Source organism: Myripristis murdjan, chromosome 11, assembly GCF_902150065.1.
Source record: "Myripristis murdjan chromosome 11, fMyrMur1.1, whole genome shotgun sequence".
Classification (NCBI taxonomy): domain Eukaryota; kingdom Metazoa; phylum Chordata; class Actinopteri; order Holocentriformes; family Holocentridae; genus Myripristis; species Myripristis murdjan.
In genome coordinates this window covers 16,017,252-16,034,070 of record NC_043990.1, presented here as the reverse complement: position 1 = coordinate 16,034,070, position 16,819 = coordinate 16,017,252, and the positions used below count along the sequence as shown (strand labels likewise).

The 16,819-nt window shown below is 39.6% G+C and overlaps 2 protein-coding genes and 1 non-coding gene across 3 annotated transcripts; 2 read left to right on the top strand and 1 right to left on the bottom strand.

Annotated features, from left to right (window-relative positions):
• Positions 1-528: 528 nt before the first annotated feature.
• Positions 529-11,124, top strand: LOC115367666 (polyadenylate-binding protein 1). The gene is made up of 14 exons (XM_030063516.1): positions 529-1,269; positions 4,355-4,548; positions 5,074-5,189; positions 5,781-5,920; positions 6,110-6,204; positions 7,170-7,307; positions 7,872-7,967; positions 8,158-8,524; positions 8,659-8,769; positions 8,895-9,037; positions 9,216-9,300; positions 9,771-9,901; positions 10,309-10,408; positions 10,714-11,124. Exons 1-13 carry the CDS (start codon positions 1,077-1,079, stop codon positions 10,399-10,401), a joined length of 1,902 nt encoding a protein of 633 aa, XP_029919376.1. The 5' UTR covers positions 529-1,076; the 3' UTR covers positions 10,402-10,408; positions 10,714-11,124.
• On the top strand, positions 7,618-7,752 carry LOC115368447 (small nucleolar RNA SNORA5). Its single transcript, XR_003929027.1, has one exon. It is a non-coding gene; the product is annotated as a small nucleolar RNA SNORA5 (small nucleolar RNA).
• Positions 11,125-12,152: 1,028 nt separating the features above from the next.
• On the bottom strand, positions 12,153-16,097 carry LOC115367992 (type-4 ice-structuring protein LS-12-like). Its single transcript, XM_030063936.1, has 4 exons — positions 15,881-16,097; positions 14,561-14,633; positions 13,740-13,863; positions 12,153-12,518 (listed from the first exon to the last, which is right to left on the bottom strand). Exons 2-4 carry the CDS (start codon positions 14,610-14,612, stop codon positions 12,305-12,307), a joined length of 390 nt encoding a protein of 129 aa, XP_029919796.1. The 5' UTR covers positions 14,613-14,633; positions 15,881-16,097; the 3' UTR covers positions 12,153-12,304.
• Between the last annotated feature and the right edge of the window lie 722 nt (positions 16,098-16,819).

Sequence of the window (16,819 nt, the reverse complement as noted above, 5' to 3'; positions counted from 1 at the left end):
AACACTCAACTAAACTTGCAACCCTGCTTTAAGGTAATTAAAAATAAACTGGAATTGAAAGCAAGAAGTCAAAAATGAAATAAAAATACAAATAAAAAAAAAACATGTAAAATGCAACAGTATTATAACCTTGCTGAGTAAACATCAAATTATGACACAAGTCCCTAAGCCATGACACAAATTTAACCAAAACTTGAGCTAAATACAGGACTTTCATGCACTGTTGTAAACAGTGTCCCCCACTGAAATCACCACTTTCAAGCCACTCTATCATAAAGTAGCTGTAATCATTCCTAATCCCATAACTTGTGCAATCTAAAGCCTGTATTATGATGAGGACAGGCAGGCAGCGCCAGTAAACAGTGCGCATTGTCAATATAACAAGTTAATTTCGGCCTCAGCAATACTTGTTTTACGAGATTTCACTGGGCCGTCAACGCCTCTCTGCTGACCGTCCACTTCTGCTGAAACACGATTGGTCCGTTTCGGTGACGTCAGCAGCAGTATATATACAACAACTTCCCAATTATTTCTTCCCCCTCAACCCCGGCTGTTAGTGCTGTGTGAGTGCGTGTGTGCTCCTGAGCTCGCTCGGCACACATTCTATAAAAAAAATAAAAATACAAAAAAAATTCAAAAACATTAAAAACGCCAAAAAATCATTTTTTTTTTCTTTTGTAACAAAATCGGTGAAGCTGGAGTAGACATTCGAGGACTGGACGGTAACAAGGGGCGAAATCGAACGACAAATTTTCTTCAATCGACGTCTGTTGCTGGTTCACTAAGAAGCAAGGCCAAGTAGATTTGCTTTTGTTTTTGTGGTTAATTTTGAACGACAACGTTTTAATCACACTAGAAATTATAAACTATATCATTTTAACAATTAATATATTCATCTAATAAAAATTCACTTTTAAAATACCGCAGTTGTCAAGTCAACGGTTGCTAACCATCCGGATCGAATCTGCTCCGAACTAGCTTGACAGCTTACCGTTAGAAGAAGCGTTCGCATTCATTTAAAACTTTACGCGTAGTCCCAGTTAACTTACTTTGCTAGAGCTCTACAGCCAACGAAAATGAACCCCAGTGCTCCCAGTTATCCTATGGCCTCCCTGTACGTCGGGGACCTGCATCAAGATGTGACCGAGGCCATGCTGTACGAGAAATTCAGCCCTGCCGGAGCTATCCTCTCGATTAGGGTTTGCAGAGACATGATCACACGACGCTCCCTTGGATACGCCTATGTGAACTTCCAACAGCCGGCGGACGGTAGGTTTTCTGTCAAATACTGTCTCAAGCTCAATACATGGATGTGTGGTTTAAAGTGACAGCCAGGGACAAGCATGAGCTAGCCTCTTTTCACTCCACGTGACTGCGTCCGACATATTGTCGGGTCTCCTCACATGAACCTCCCATTAGTGGCGTAGTCGAAAAGCACCGCTTGTGCCCTGCCCACCCCAAAAATGTAGCGGCGGAGTGCTAGCTAGCTCCCGACTGACAACACCAGGCTGTCTCCCCGAAATGACAGGCACAGCAGCCCAGATGTACCGCTGAAGGAGCTGACAGACAGGTCTTCGCCTTACTACAGTATATGGTCATCAGCTCTGAGAGATAGTATGAGCATTGCTGGAAGTGTCAGTCACTTCTAGCACTCACACACACACACACACACACACACACACACACACACACACACACACACACACACACACACACACACAAAGGGTAGCGTGCATCCCACTGATAAGAGCACAGGTCCGCTTTTTTCTCCTGGCTGTCCTGGGCGGGTCTTCATTTGTTTACTCAGATAAATTGTATTGAGATAGCAGTCTCAGTATGGCTGCATTTAGGGCTGTAACTATACACTATTTAACTGTTACACTTGTAGGACATGACAACTCAACAGTACAATATCCCTGTGGTTATGTGTGTGTAAAGGTGCACTTTTTTTAAAAAATCATACGCAATATGTTATTTCTGTATCTGTTGTAATATTTTGTAGGATTAATACGCATATTTACAATTTTATACATAATGCACATACTTTATACATAAGCCCAATTGTTTATTATTATTATTACAAATTTTTAAGGCACATTTTAATATTTTTATTTCATTCTCTATTTTTGTAATTTAATTCTTTTGAGAATTTGAACAACTGCAACTGTCCCAATTTGCTCTTGGGGATCAATTAAGTATTTCTGATTCTGTTGGCCTCATAAATGTGTAATTACCTGCACTGGAATTCTCACTGGTGCCATTTGTATTGATTTAATCAGCAGACCAGACAGATCACCAGGGGTGGAGCAGCTAACAAAACTCAGGTTTCCATAGATGCCCTGTTGATGATGTCATTGGCACTCAAAATTTACTTTTGTTACTGTATTTGTTAAACTAATGGTTACCTTTCCCTTTTATTTTGGAGTTAAGTAATAGCCTTAGTTTTTCAGTTTAATAATTGTTTTTTATATTTATTTTATCCTTGTGTTTTATTTTTATTGACTTTTATTTAGTAGTTTTTAACATTGTATAGCTATTATTGCGGTAATTTTTGGTTTATTACTTTTTTATTGTCGTGTTTTTATTTTATTTTTATCTGTGTTCTTTTAATCTTGCAATGTGAAGCACTTGGGGCTTCATGTTTGTATGAAAGGTGGCTTATAAATAACATTGAGTTTGAGTGGCAGCATTTGTACTTTCTACAAGTGGTATGCTAAAATTAAATGGACCATTAGATCGGTATATAACGGCAGGTTAAAGTTTTTGATTGGATGACGTTGATGGCATCAGACATCAAAACATATCCCTCATGTAATAAAGTATATTTTGTTACGTGGAGATTCCATTTTGAGTCTGGATATCCGTTCCTTTACTCCTAAGTTTAAAGGCTACCACCATTTTATTTTAAGTCCAAATTTGACGAACTACTGGCAAAAGTAAACATCATTTTATGCAACAAATGTAGCAGCTTTTCCCATTTCAGACAGAGCAGAATATCTACCTGCACATAAACAACTTTAAAAAGAACCATTGATGCTCGTAGTCAGCAATTTATATATTGAGAGGGTTACATCAGTTCTGCTTGCTGGATTTTGAAAATGTTTCTTAATTGGTAAGATAGCAAAGATGGCTAATGCAGTTGAGTTTGGCTACTAATCACCAGAAGTTTCCCAATTTAAAACCTCTGATCAGCTTGAAAAACATCAAAGAGAAAAATAAATGAGTAGCCTAATTTTCTCCCCTCCCTCAAAAATACTGTTATATTGCCATGGGGTGAGGAACTGGAGGGTTAACAGCCATGCCTCACCATGCTTGTATACTGTAGAGCGGTCTGTGTTGTGCAACTTTTTGAAGAAACCGCCTGGTTAGAAACCTGGAGAAACAGAAGACAGCTTCCTGTATTTGTTTACTCGGTTTTGTAGCACGTTACTCACAGAGCACTAGGCATCCTGTAGACCAGTGGCATCATGTCAAGGTGCAGATAATTCAACAAAACAGACCAACCAACCTAGAAAAGAGAAACATTCTTGGCTATCACGGCCAGTTTGCTTCCCTCGACTAATCTAGCAGCAGTTGGAAAAGAGATGTAGAAACCTGCCTACCCTTTGGTTGCTGCCTGATTGTGACAGAAGAGCTTATGTTGCATAGCAAAGAGTAACAAATTGCATAATTACAGACATGCATGGCTCATGGGCCGGATGATCTGCACAGTATTTCCTTTACATTCAGCCATGGTGCACTACCACAATAACAACATTACCACAACACCTTAGATAAGTAGGAAATAGGACGATGTTTCTCAGTTTACCAGAACAAGCAAAAACAAACATTGGCCCCATGTTTAAAAGTAGTTCTTTAAACAGAATTTAGGGTCCAGATATACAAAGGTTTAGTGTCACAATCTGCACTAGAACCAAAACTACGTCTGACAGCAATGGACGTGGAACAGTCACCAAAAACAACTGCTGCCGCCATTGCTACAGAGCAGTCACAGAGGAATCTCTGTTCTGTGACAGCTTAGTGTTGCAAGTGTTTGTTTTGTATTGTATTTTCTTTAATTTACCCTGTTGACACAATTGGTGTCTTTCCTTTTTGCAAATTTATCCTGTTGGTTTTAGAGAGGAAAGTTTTTTGAGAGTTGACTGTCTCTCGTGTTGAAACTTTGCTGTTGAGTAACACAGAGTCAGCTTTGTTCTTGAGAATCAACTGTGAGTTCAAGTAAAAACTGTGGCAGTCCAATTTCTTACAGCATATATTCTCAGTCTCTTGGCAGGCACACTTGGTCAGTAACATGCTCTGTAACATATACAGTATTAAATGAATCTGACCCATGTTTCTCTGTTATTCCCCTCAGCTGAGCGTGCACTGGACACCATGAATTTTGATGTGATAAAGGGGCGGCCGGTGCGTATTATGTGGTCCCAGCGAGACCCCTCGCTGAGAAAGAGTGGCGTGGGAAACATTTTCATCAAGAACCTTGACAAGTCCATCGACAACAAGGCCCTATACGATACTTTCTCTGCTTTTGGCAACATCCTCTCATGCAAGGTAAAGACATTAGAGGCCATCTCCTCCTTCCTGTGTACTTTTTGAAACAGGAGAAGAGGAGTGGTGGGTGGGCAGCTGTGTTTGTGGTGGGACACTGCATTGTGAATGTTTGCATTTTCTGCATGTGTGTACTATGTAGATGTTATCAAGTTGCATTTGCTATAATGCACCCTCAACTAAATAATGAGTGCATTTACATTGCTTGGAATAGCAACCTTATATTGCACTCCCCAGAGGAACTCGATCTAACATACGTGATTTTTTTTTCTTAGGAATTGATGAGCAAAATGAAACTTAAATTATTTTGTGAGCTCATGGTTTTAAGAAATTTAGAACTGTCATCATTTTCTGATGCTAACACTGAAAAGGAACAGCAATGAAACAATATCATTTTGCGAAGATGATTGAATGCAAACAAACCTTTTAGTAGAAATATGTCGTCCCACACTAAGAAGTTTTAACACATTGATACTGCATGTGTGTGTGTGTGTGGCTTAAGTCCAGCATGTGTCTTCTTTCTTCAAGGTGGTTTGTGACGAGAATGGCTCTAAAGGCTACGGCTTTGTGCACTTTGAGACTCAGGAGGCAGCCGAGCGAGCCATTGAAAAAATGAATGGCATGTTGCTCAATGACCGAAAAGTGTAAGTGTGTGTTTTACCAACAGAAAACCTGACAAAGCAAGAAATGCAAAACATGACGTATGCTCTATTTGTCTGTTTTTCCTGGCTGCAAAGTTTGAGTTCAGATAGGTTTTTCTAATCAAGTAGTGTGTGGCAAACCTGATCTCCTATGTAGTATATTTTGAATATACTAATGTGTGAATTGTTTTGAAATACTAAAATTTATTAACTTTGTTCAAGGAATGTTGTAATTGTGCTAGACCATTAGGCTTTGGATATTGATCCTTTTGGTAGTTAATACAGCAATCTATTGTCAAAACTGGGACTTTTTGGTAAATAAGACCTGCTGTTTAGTGATGAGAAGATTGGCAGTAAAACCATTGTGTGTTTAGGATGGTACAGTGTGTCATTATTGTAGAAGTGATGGTAAGGTAACTTCTACAGTTCACCAGAGAAACAGCTGGCTCAAACAGTTATTATTGGATACAGAAGTATGGCTACTCTGAATCTTCTCATTGCCCACAGTTATACTGAATGTTTTGTTATGTTAACTTGTACTTAACTGTGCTAACATTACCTAATTGTCTTTTCCATTTGATCATTTCTTATCAGATTTGTGGGTCGCTTCAAATCTCGCAAAGAACGCGAAGCTGAACTGGGTGCCCGAGCCAAGGAATTCACAAATGTCTACATAAAAAATTTTGGTGAAGACATGGACGATGAGAAGCTGAGGGAAGTCTTCAGTAAATATGGTAAATTTCTATGTGGAAGTGTCTTCTTGGATCCAGAAATAATTTAAATCACCTGGTGGTGGGGTTGTTTTTTTTTTTTTTTTTTAATGAATTAATTAATTTATTACTATTACGTTGTTTTGAACACCTTCAGTTAAACTGATGGGGGAAAATCCAGTCAATAATTGGGCATATGTCCTTACCATCTAGGGAATGCCATGAGTATTCGTGTCATGACAGACGACAGTGGAAAATCTCGAGGTTTCGGTTTTGTCAGCTTTGAGAGGCACGAAGACGCCCAAAAGGTAAGATGAACAAGCCAGGGTTAGGGATCTGCACAAGTAGGACTGGGCAATGTAACAATAGTGTATTGGCATTGTGATATGAGATTATATATTGTATGGGTTTTCTGGATATGGCAAATGTTGCCTTTTCCTGATTTTTAAAGGCTGTGTTACAGTAAAGGGATGTAGTTTTCTGAACTTAATACCCTGTTCTAGCTGTTCAGTTATTTTCCTCTCTGTGCTTGGACATCATATCCACATCACTAATGTCTGATGTTTTGAAAAATCTCATTGTGTAAATATTTTGTAAAAGCACCAACAGTCATCTCTACAGTTTTGTCACCATATCAGTACAGTTGTTTTGTTAAAAATACCATCATTTTTTCCCCCCTCATATCACATAGCCCTATGCATAAGTCTGTTTTCTCATAGCTGACTGCTTGGTGCACATATTGAAATATTTGGTAAACATGGACTGAAGCAGATTATGGATAAAAATAATCACTTCCTGCTTTCTACTATACTGACCTGTTCGAGTTCTTTAGTAAATACATTAACAGTATTCGTCAGCATCAGTTTTTCCCCACTGGAACATTGTCTCCATATTTTACAGGTATACACAACATCATCATGATACAATTAAACCAATCCTCTGTGCATGCAAGTTGGCTGTAATGCCTTACTTTTACACTTGAGGACTCCCAAGTTAAAGTTTGGATTTAAAAAAATATTAGGTGCGTCGAGTCAGCCAAAACAAGCACAGATCTTTGACATCATATAGAAATAAGGTTTACAGAATTTTTTCTTTGTAGACTTGAGACGCATGTTGAATGCTTGTTGACGCATTAAAAACACATGTCAATTAGTCAAAATATAGGCTGCCATACCTCGTTTCTGACCAGAAAAACTCAAGCACAACAATCACTGTAAAGCAATACAAAGCTATTTCCTGGTGGCTTATGAAACTTTTTCCTTGTTTGCTGCAGGCAGTGGATGAGATGAATGGCAAGGAGTTGAATGGCAAGCTGATCTATGTAGGCCGTGCCCAGAAGAAGGTGGAGCGACAGACCGAACTCAAACGCAAATTTGAGCAAATGAAACAAGACCGCATGACTCGCTACCAGGTCTGTCTGGATAATGGCAAGTTACCTTGTAGTGCAAATGTACAACAGAGAACCCCAGCCTATAATGAACAACAAAATAATGCCCCACAGCCCAACGCTAATATCATTTTATAGATCAATATTGGCCTGCATTTGCATTTACAATTACTGCAATAATTCCCTGTATTTCAGACATGTTATCATGATTGGTGTGGGGAGACAGTCTTAGAGTGAAATGTCATATTGTGGCAGTCCTGTTTACAGTTTCTGACCTCCATTAGTTATATAAAAGCCCTTTCTGCTAAAAAAAAAAAAAAAAAAAATGAAAGACTGCAGCTTTGTCAAATTCAGTGCTCCCTTCTCAGTGGGTTGCACTGGCCAAAATGGCTGCAACAGTGACTGTAGTTCATGGGCCCCACGTTTCTTTACTATGGACACTGGGGATAAATATGTACTACAGACAAAAACATTTGATATAATGACAGTGTGATGCAGCGCAGTCTGTCTTGTATTTGTGATTAATAAGTAGATGTTTTAAAAGGAAGGATACAAGTTTATACTACTGTCTACAAATTGTATTTTCAGGGTGTCAACTTGTATGTGAAGAACCTGGATGATGGAATTGATGATGAACGCCTCCGAAAGGAGTTCACACCATTCGGCACAATAACCAGTGCCAAGGTAGGTCTTGAGAGCTGTTTGTTCATTCAGTAGATGGATGCATGAGAAATAAGCTTTAATTTTCCAGTACCGAGGCTCTCAGTCTCTTCTGTTGCCTCTTTTAACTCATATTTCACTCTTCCCATGATCTTTTCTGTCCCTGCTTCTCTCTTTCTCCCTCTCTCTCCCACTCCCATGGTCATTCTAACAGGTCATGATGGAAGGTGGGCGCAGCAAAGGCTTTGGCTTTGTTTGCTTCTCATCCCCTGAGGAAGCCACTAAAGCGGTGACAGAAATGAATGGGCGCATCGTAGCCACCAAGCCGCTGTACGTGGCCTTAGCTCAGCGGAAAGAGGAGCGTCAAGCCCACCTGACCAACCAGTACATGCAACGTATGGCCAGTGTGCGTGCAGTGCCAAACCCTGTCATCAATCCCTACCAGCCAGCACCACCTTCGGGCTACTTCATGGCAGCCATACCCCAAGCCCAGAATCGCGCCGCTTACTATCCGGCCGCTGGCCAAATGGCCCAGCTCCGCCCCAGCCCACGCTGGGCCACACAAGGGGTCCGGCCACAACGTGAGTGTCCTGCCTGTCATAACTTGTCCTTCTGTTAGAAGTTTAGAGACAAAAGGGAGCAACAAAACAATTTTTGGATACTGATGCTGAATTACCCAGTATGTAGATGAAGCCGTGCTGTTTTGTGTGTTTAGACTTCCAGAACATGCCGGGTGCCATGCGTCCCTCAGCCCCACGCCCTCAGACCTTCAGTACCATGAGGCCTGCTTCACAAGTACCCCGCATGATGTCCACTCAGCGTGTCGGTCAGTCATCTTCACAACTTGAAGCTGCACAGAAAATATAGCAGATACCACGCAGTTACAAATGACTTACACTTGGCTGTTTTTTGTTTTCCTTTGCCCCTGTTGCCTCGTGTCTCTGTTTGCAGCTCAGACCATGGGTCCCCGTCCCACTACAGCAGCTGCTGCAGCAGCTCCTCCTGTGCGTGGGGTTCCCCAGTACAAGTATGCTGCGGGGGTTCGCAATCCCCAACAGCACATAACTACTCAGCCTCAAGTCACCATGCAGCAAGTATGAATGCACAACCATATAGTTAAGATATCATTTATATTAGCAGTTATTTTAGACTATCCCTTTATTTGTTATTGCTCCCTTAGAACACCTCAGCTCCAATTTGAGAGGTTTTCTAATGATGACAGCAATACACAGTATGGTTGTTTCTGATTGTTCACTGTCTCACTCCCCTCAGCCTGCTGTTCACGTGCAGGGACAGGAGCCTCTAACAGCCTCCATGCTGGCTGCTGCTCCACCACAGGAACAGAAGCAGATGCTGGGTAAGGCTACACACCCACCACCATGCACAAAATTTTTGAGTTGCTCACCAAGGGCTGCTAAACTTTAAAACCTGCTAAAGATATTGTTACTCACCAAAATAATAAATGTTTTCAAGAGAAATGTCACCTGTCTCAGTTTCACTGCATTCTGCATATAGCACCACATGGTAGTGCTAAATGCACTGTATATTGGTCAGTTTCAACTTATGTTCAGCACGGTAGTGAAACAGCAAGACACTTTACGTTTAGGCAGACAAATCCAATTTGCTAAAATTGCATTTCATGTGGTTTTTGACTGTCCAGACTTTGTAAATACAGTCTGAACATAATCTGGATGTGCCAAAAAAAACGGATTTAGGCCAGCAGTCTGTACAAGACCTAAGTCACTGCCATGTTTTGTAGAACCTGTTTAATTGGCAGCCACTTGGCAGCCTGTTTGGTCATTGTTTTGATTGTTCATCACTCTCCAGGTGAGCGTCTGTTCCCACTGATCCAGAACATGCATCCAAGCCTGGCAGGGAAGATCACCGGCATGCTGCTGGAGATTGACAACTCAGAATTGCTCCACATGCTGGAGTCCCCAGAGTCTCTCCGCTCAAAGGTCTGTGCCACAGCTGATAAATGTTCTCAGCTCTCCTTTGTTGTTCTGAGAGTGTCACAGGTTTCAATATAAACTGGCTGGAAAATGCAGAACATACTCTCTGGACTTAACATAAACATCCAGACCACACCAAAAACTATCTGGTAATGCGGTGAATTTGGTGCATGAATGGTGGCTAGCTGCAGGTATATCTTTATAAATCACCAGCTTATTGAACATACTCCAAGTCTTGTTGCAGAGAGTTAAAATCTTGTGGACATGTCTCACCATCACGTTCATAGGACCCTTTAGAGTGAATGGTTAAAAGACACAGTGGATGGAGGAGAGCAGTCCATCATGCTTCTTATCCCACTGTGGAGTTGTGATGTTGCCACCACTGATTAAATGTTTTTTTGTTGTTGTTGCAGGTGGATGAGGCAGTGGCTGTGCTTCAGGCTCACCAGGCCAAGGAGGCTGCCCAGAAGACTGTGACCAATTCAACTGGGGTCCCAAGTGTCTAAACCCAAGGTACTTAAGTCTAAAGTCTACTAACGTCCAGATTTTTTCCACCTGGACATAGAGGGACAAGCAAAGGGAGGACAGTGTTTGCATTATAGTTATGGCACCTGATTATGACACCGTGCCTTACTGGTTCATTTGTTGACATCTGTATGTATTTATTTGTACACAGATTTATTAATTCACATGGTAATGAAATACAAGTCTTGTTCAAACGCCTGGGCGAAATGAAAAATAGTGTTGATTACTAAATTGATTGACCTCATGACTAAATAATCTGTAGCACTAATTATCTTTTTCTGTTGTGTTCACAGGAATGGGGAACCTTGAGACTAGCTTCACCGATGGGAGAAAAGAATTAAACATTGAAAAAAATAAAAATACACAAAACAAAGTAAAAAGAAGTCAAATAATATCAAAAAAAGGAAGGAACTCTCCAGCCGGGCCTAGAGAACCAAATGCTAGGTCTTGTTCGTTTAAGTTTAAAAGAAAAAAAAAAAGTAGAAAAATACATAAAAAAAGGAAAAAGTTAAAACAAAAAATGGATGAATATGGGTTTTTTAGAAGTGAATTCCATGAGAAGTGAGATTAATGAAAGCATTCCTCTCTGGCATTTTATCCCTTTTAAATGTTTGAATGTTTGGGCTGTGGTAGAAATACTAGGACAGCCTCCATTGTGAAATTTCCCTTGACCTTTTGCTTGCTTGAATAAAACTCAAAAAACACTTGGGCTTTGTACTTTTTTTGTTTGTCAGTTTCATTGTGTGGCAATTTTAATTTGGAAAAACAATGATTGAATGAGTGAATTGTAATCCCAACTAAATAGTGGGCCTGCTTCTCGTGGGTACGCAGGCTGAAAAGAGCAGTGATTGGATAGATTGTCTGTTATATGTGTACTGTGATAGTACAACTATGCAATCCTGAAATGTAAAGGCAGTTAAATGCATTTTATTTGCTTATAAAATCATAAGGTTTGTAACCTTGCCCTTTTGTCTTGGACCAAAAAATACCGAGCTGATTAACTGATAAACACATTTCAGCTCACTCAGCACACATGGACACATGGAGGCATCAGCTGTTTGTCATTTTAAATGTTTTGCCATACCATAAGCTTTGTTTTGAACTGAGATAATTAAAAATCCTATTTACTTTTAAATACATAAAACAACTTTATAGCACCTCTAGTGAAGCACAATTTCTGTTGTGTGTTGGTTAAAAACTGATAGGGCTGATAAGATGCAACAGGTTACACAGAGATACAATTCATTGTTTTCTGAAGAGAATAACTGGCTGTTCACTCTGGAGGAGGAGGATATTTTGACAGTCCTTTGTTGAACATGAGTTTTTGTAAAGAGTATGCGAGTCCTTTCACTGTATGGGAAACTGCCAAAAACCATATAAAATTGTTTTAATAGATCATATATTGTAGACAAGAAGAGGCGCCGATGCAGAGGGTGGTTTTCAGACATGTTTTCTGTCATCAGCGCAAAATGTCCAAACTTATTGAGTGCTGTGAAAATATAAATGGATGGTTTCATAGCAAGAAAGAGGTATGTGAAGTAAGATTAAGTTATATGAACATTCACTGAGCAAAAAAAGATGAAGCACCTGTTCAAGGCTGAATTTTCAGCTCAAAATTGTTTGCTTCACCCCAAATTCAATAGATCACCAAAAGTGATCAAAGTGATCAAAAGTATACAATACCAGCTTATCAAAGCACATACAGATATAAAGTGAAGACAGTACTGCTTGGCCTTGTTCCAGGATTTAATTGAACTTTGGGACAGTTGTAATCTGCACATCAATGTCAAGCACTGTTGTACTTCATCCTGAACTCCTTTGTGGCGCAAGCTTTAACTCAGTCCAAGACAGGAGACTGTAGTGGCAAAGCAAACTGGTTTTGGTTTAGTTGCCAATGGCCCTGGCTTGGCCAATCAGCTTGTTCAGGATGTCCTCCATCTGCTTCTGGAAATCATCGACCATTGGTTGAACCTGAGCCTGCATGTTTTCAGCCAAGGGTTTTAACTGCTCCTCAACTTTGGCAGCAGCAGTCCTCAGCTGGTCCTGGATCTGACTGACCACTGGCTCCAGCTCGGTTCTCTTATTTTCCACAAAGGTTCTGCATGGAAGAGGTGAGAGAACATGATAAACAGTGCCATAAATGAGTGCTTTTAAACATTTATCATGTGAAGATCAACTGTTGAAAGAGTGACCACATCTTTCCACCATCCAACAGTGACAGCCAAAGACATTCTGTGATACTAATACTAGTAGAAAACAGCTGTTTGGTAACATAATTACTGAACTAACATCTTGCCATGGTCCAGTGTGGGCAACAGCAGGTGAGGAACAGGCTGCTGAAAGGGATTTTACTTAGGGACCTTTTGAAATTTGAGAGGTACACTGGAGGAAAAGAGGTGGTTTTTTACTTTTTGTAAAAGGTTACAGTTTTTAGTTTGAGTCCAGGGGAGGATCATACAAATTTGCCACAACAGAAGAAACTCTCCAGGGGAAACAGAGTTAAACTTTTAGCTTCTGAAATAATGTTTTTGGACAGCTGATGGAGCTCAGGATTTATCAGGAGACCAGCTGCTTTACTCCAAACAGTTTATCTACATGAACCTGCACTGTGTGGGGGATGTTTTGGATGTGTAGAAGAACACAGAGCATTAATTAACATTAGATCCTAACTGTTTCTGTTAGTGTGTCTGGAGATTTAAAAAATTAATGAATTTACACCACTGTGCCTTGCGTGTGATGGGCATAATCATAGCCTTTCTCTTAAGAGACAGTTATTATTTCTGCTGTTGGAGGATTGCTGCAAGCATTTAATAAACTCAGAAAGAGTTTTTTTTTTCCACCCAAAGAATGTAAATTCTTATAATCCAACCCACACAATCTCAGATTACCCATGATGCCCACAGATATAACTGTAATCCACACATCAAATAGCCTCTGCATAATTGAGATGTAATACAGCAATAATTACAAGAAGGGTGACTTTATTGAGATTATTGGCATCAAGTGTTTTTAGATTATAAAATGTATCCACAGTTAACCAAACCTATTGAAGAAAAGAGACCAAATTGAACAAAAAAAAAATTTGTTGATTATACACTGAACATTGTTTTCGACAGAGAAATTATTGTAATGTTTGGTGTTTGGTGGGGGAGGGTCTATAATTTTTTTTCCAGTCACTTGGTCAAAAATCTATTTTGGTCAGTGGGAGGGTCACAGCTTTTTACTTTGGAGCGCTCTAAAATCCTCCAGTGACCCCTTATTCTAGATGATGCACAGTGACTTAACAAGAGGGAGTGGCTGGTGCAGTGTGTGAACTCACTGAGCCTGGCTTGCCACCTCCTGGACTTGGATGGCGTCAGTCAGATCCTGAGTCAGTTTGTTTTTCAGGTTCTCAAAGAACTGACTGATATTCTCCAGCTCAGTAGCCTGTGCTGCTCGGCTCCCTGTCAGTTTGCACAAAGAGATCAAAGTTAACAGATCAAACTAATTATGTTAACATGGAATACATTAAATTCTTGCAAAAGGTTATGTAGTATTTCAAATCAAACTTGGAGAACTAATTGGATTTATTTTTTGAGTAAACCGGTGACATAGGTTACAAATGGTGGTCTGATCCATTGATATTATAGTTAACTAAAACTAAAAACTAAAACTGGGTGTGAAAAAAAAAATGAAATGACATAAAAAAAAAAGTGCTTTAGCAAAAAACTAAAACTAACTGAAACAGTATTATGTACTTAAAAAATTAAGTGAATATAATAAAAATATAAGAAAATGTCTTTTTCTTTGTCTCATCCATTTGGTGAAATTCATCAGACAGAGGCATGAGGACACGTTGGTGCTGATGTCTATTGAGACATTGACATGACTGGGAGTCAACTGCCCGAACAAAGTGTCAGGTTTGTATTTTAATACCTATTCTGAACTTCATAAATCATATAATAATAATAATATAAAAAAAAAACCCTGAAACTAATAAAACACTAAAACTAAACATTTTTCAACAATAAAAACTAAACTGAAACAAGCAAACTCACTCTGGAAACTAATTGAAACTAAACTGAATTAAAACGAGTTAATAACGGAATAAAAATAATAATAATAATAACTGAAAAAAAATCTGGTGTGATCATACTGTACCTTGTGCCAGAGCAAGCACAACAACAAGGGCTGCGATGAGAGTGAACTTCATGGCTGCTGACTGGAGGGGATGCTGAAGAAACCAACAACATTTAGTTATTCCCCATCACAAAATGGCACAGTCTGATGCTGTAGCTCTTGTTACAGTGGAGCTGAATTATTTAATCCAAAGTTACATACATCAATTCAGGATCATTTCAAAATGTGTCGGTCCATAGGGAACACTTACAGTCCTAACAACCTTATGACTGCTGGTCATTAATTCTGACTCAGCTGTCTCGGCAGGAACATTTTGTTTATTTACTGAGTGAATTTTCAGGCACACACACACACACACACACACACACACACACACACACACACACACACGTACACACAACATGAGCAATGTCTCTATTTACTCAGTGAATACCCACACACAGCCAGCACAGCCGGTTGTTTATTTGCTGAGTGGATAGTCAAGGTTCCCTAACAATGTCCATTTTACAAGGCTTGGATTTTAGCTGTGAAAAAGTTCTGTGGAGCTTTTTTTCACATTGCTTTTGTCTAATCCAATGATTCACGGCTCAAACCCACAACTGGTCCAGGGAAAACCAGCCTGGCTTTTTACCAAGAGACAATAAAATCCATATTTTATCACCGTTTGTTCAACCTCACTGATTAACTTGTGAACTTTATCCGGCTTATCGGAGAAATCATGTCAGCACAGACATTAACTCCCTTCTTTTACTGCTTTGATTCAAGAGCAGGCAAACTTAGACGGGTTTTGTGCCCTCCTTTAAGATTGTTTGGCTGCTCTCCATACAAGATGTTTGAGTGCCAAATTATTGCTACTGAATTTAGAATGAAGGAGTTAATTATTTGATCAATTTGATAAAGAAACAATAAGATCAAAGACAATTCACTATCTCTTAATCAAATGACTGACATAAGGTCCTTCAATTCCTTTAGATTAGGTTATATTATATGTCTACATTAGATTTATCTTTATTGATCTCCCTGAAGGGGAAATTCAAATATAATTTAGCGTGTAGGATTTCCCATCATAACATTACTTCACACTCAGCACACATTTCACTTTCAAAAGAATCAATATCACTCCAAGATCCTTCAGAAATCCTTTAAAAATATACAGTCCATGTCACAGCATAATACAAGATTATTTTTGCACTCCAGAAAAGCAATAGATAAGTAAAGAGAGTCAAATTCTCATGATGTGAAACTTAGATTAACTGTGTAATTTGGGTCAGATGCTTTAGGCCGGAGCATGTCAAAAGCATTTTAAAACCTGAAAGAGCAAGAGGCAGACACGAGACTCACCTGTACTGCAGGATAACTTGGATCAGATGGTGCCCTCCTTTAAGATTGTTGAACTTCTTATAGCCGGCCCAGCAGGAACAACCCTGACACAGTCTGAATCTGATTGGACATGACAGGGTAGCAAAATGTAATTGGGTGTTTGTGCTGGTAGAAGTGGCACGACAGTTTGACCTGTGATGCTCGCCCTGCCAGCTGGACAATCTATATCAAAGTCCAATAGTCCCTATGCTGTGTAGGAGTGCTGACAGCAGAGGGCTTATCACTGCACTGATTAAATAAAGTATTTAATCCCTGGAGACAGCATCCGCTTGATGTAAACAAGATTAAAAAAAGATTAACTTTACATTGCCATGCCATCTTAAGAATTAACTGGGCAGCTTGAATGAATCACACTGCTTGTCAGTGGTGTGCTGATGTTTTTTGTAATTTGCAATGATGTGCTTTCAAAGAAAAGCCACGCGTGGGAAAACAAAGTACAAGATTTTCAGAGGGAGTGTGCCACTATTTGATAGACTGGAGCCACGTGAGCTTACTGTTAACCATGTTTAAGTAGGCCAGAGAGTGACAAGTGACATCTTACTGCCTGCAGAGTCAATTATAATCATTTAGCTGCAGCTAACTGTCTGGCTTATGGCAAACAAAAACAGCAACAAAATTCTGGCGAGAAATGAAAAGCTGGAAATCTATAGCCACCACTTGATCATCATAAGGCAAACAACCGGTGGTGTGGTGGAGAGTATACATAGGTGTACAGACTATACTCAACACTGTTGGTAATTTGAAGTATACCTGTCTTAGCTGAAATATGAGTTTAAGCATTTTGCTTAGTAGTGAAGGCCTACCTACCTCATCAGCTGTCACTACAGCTTTGCAAACAACCATCATCACAAACAAAAATAAGTAATATATTCGTTATGATTTGTTTGTTCCTTATAAGAA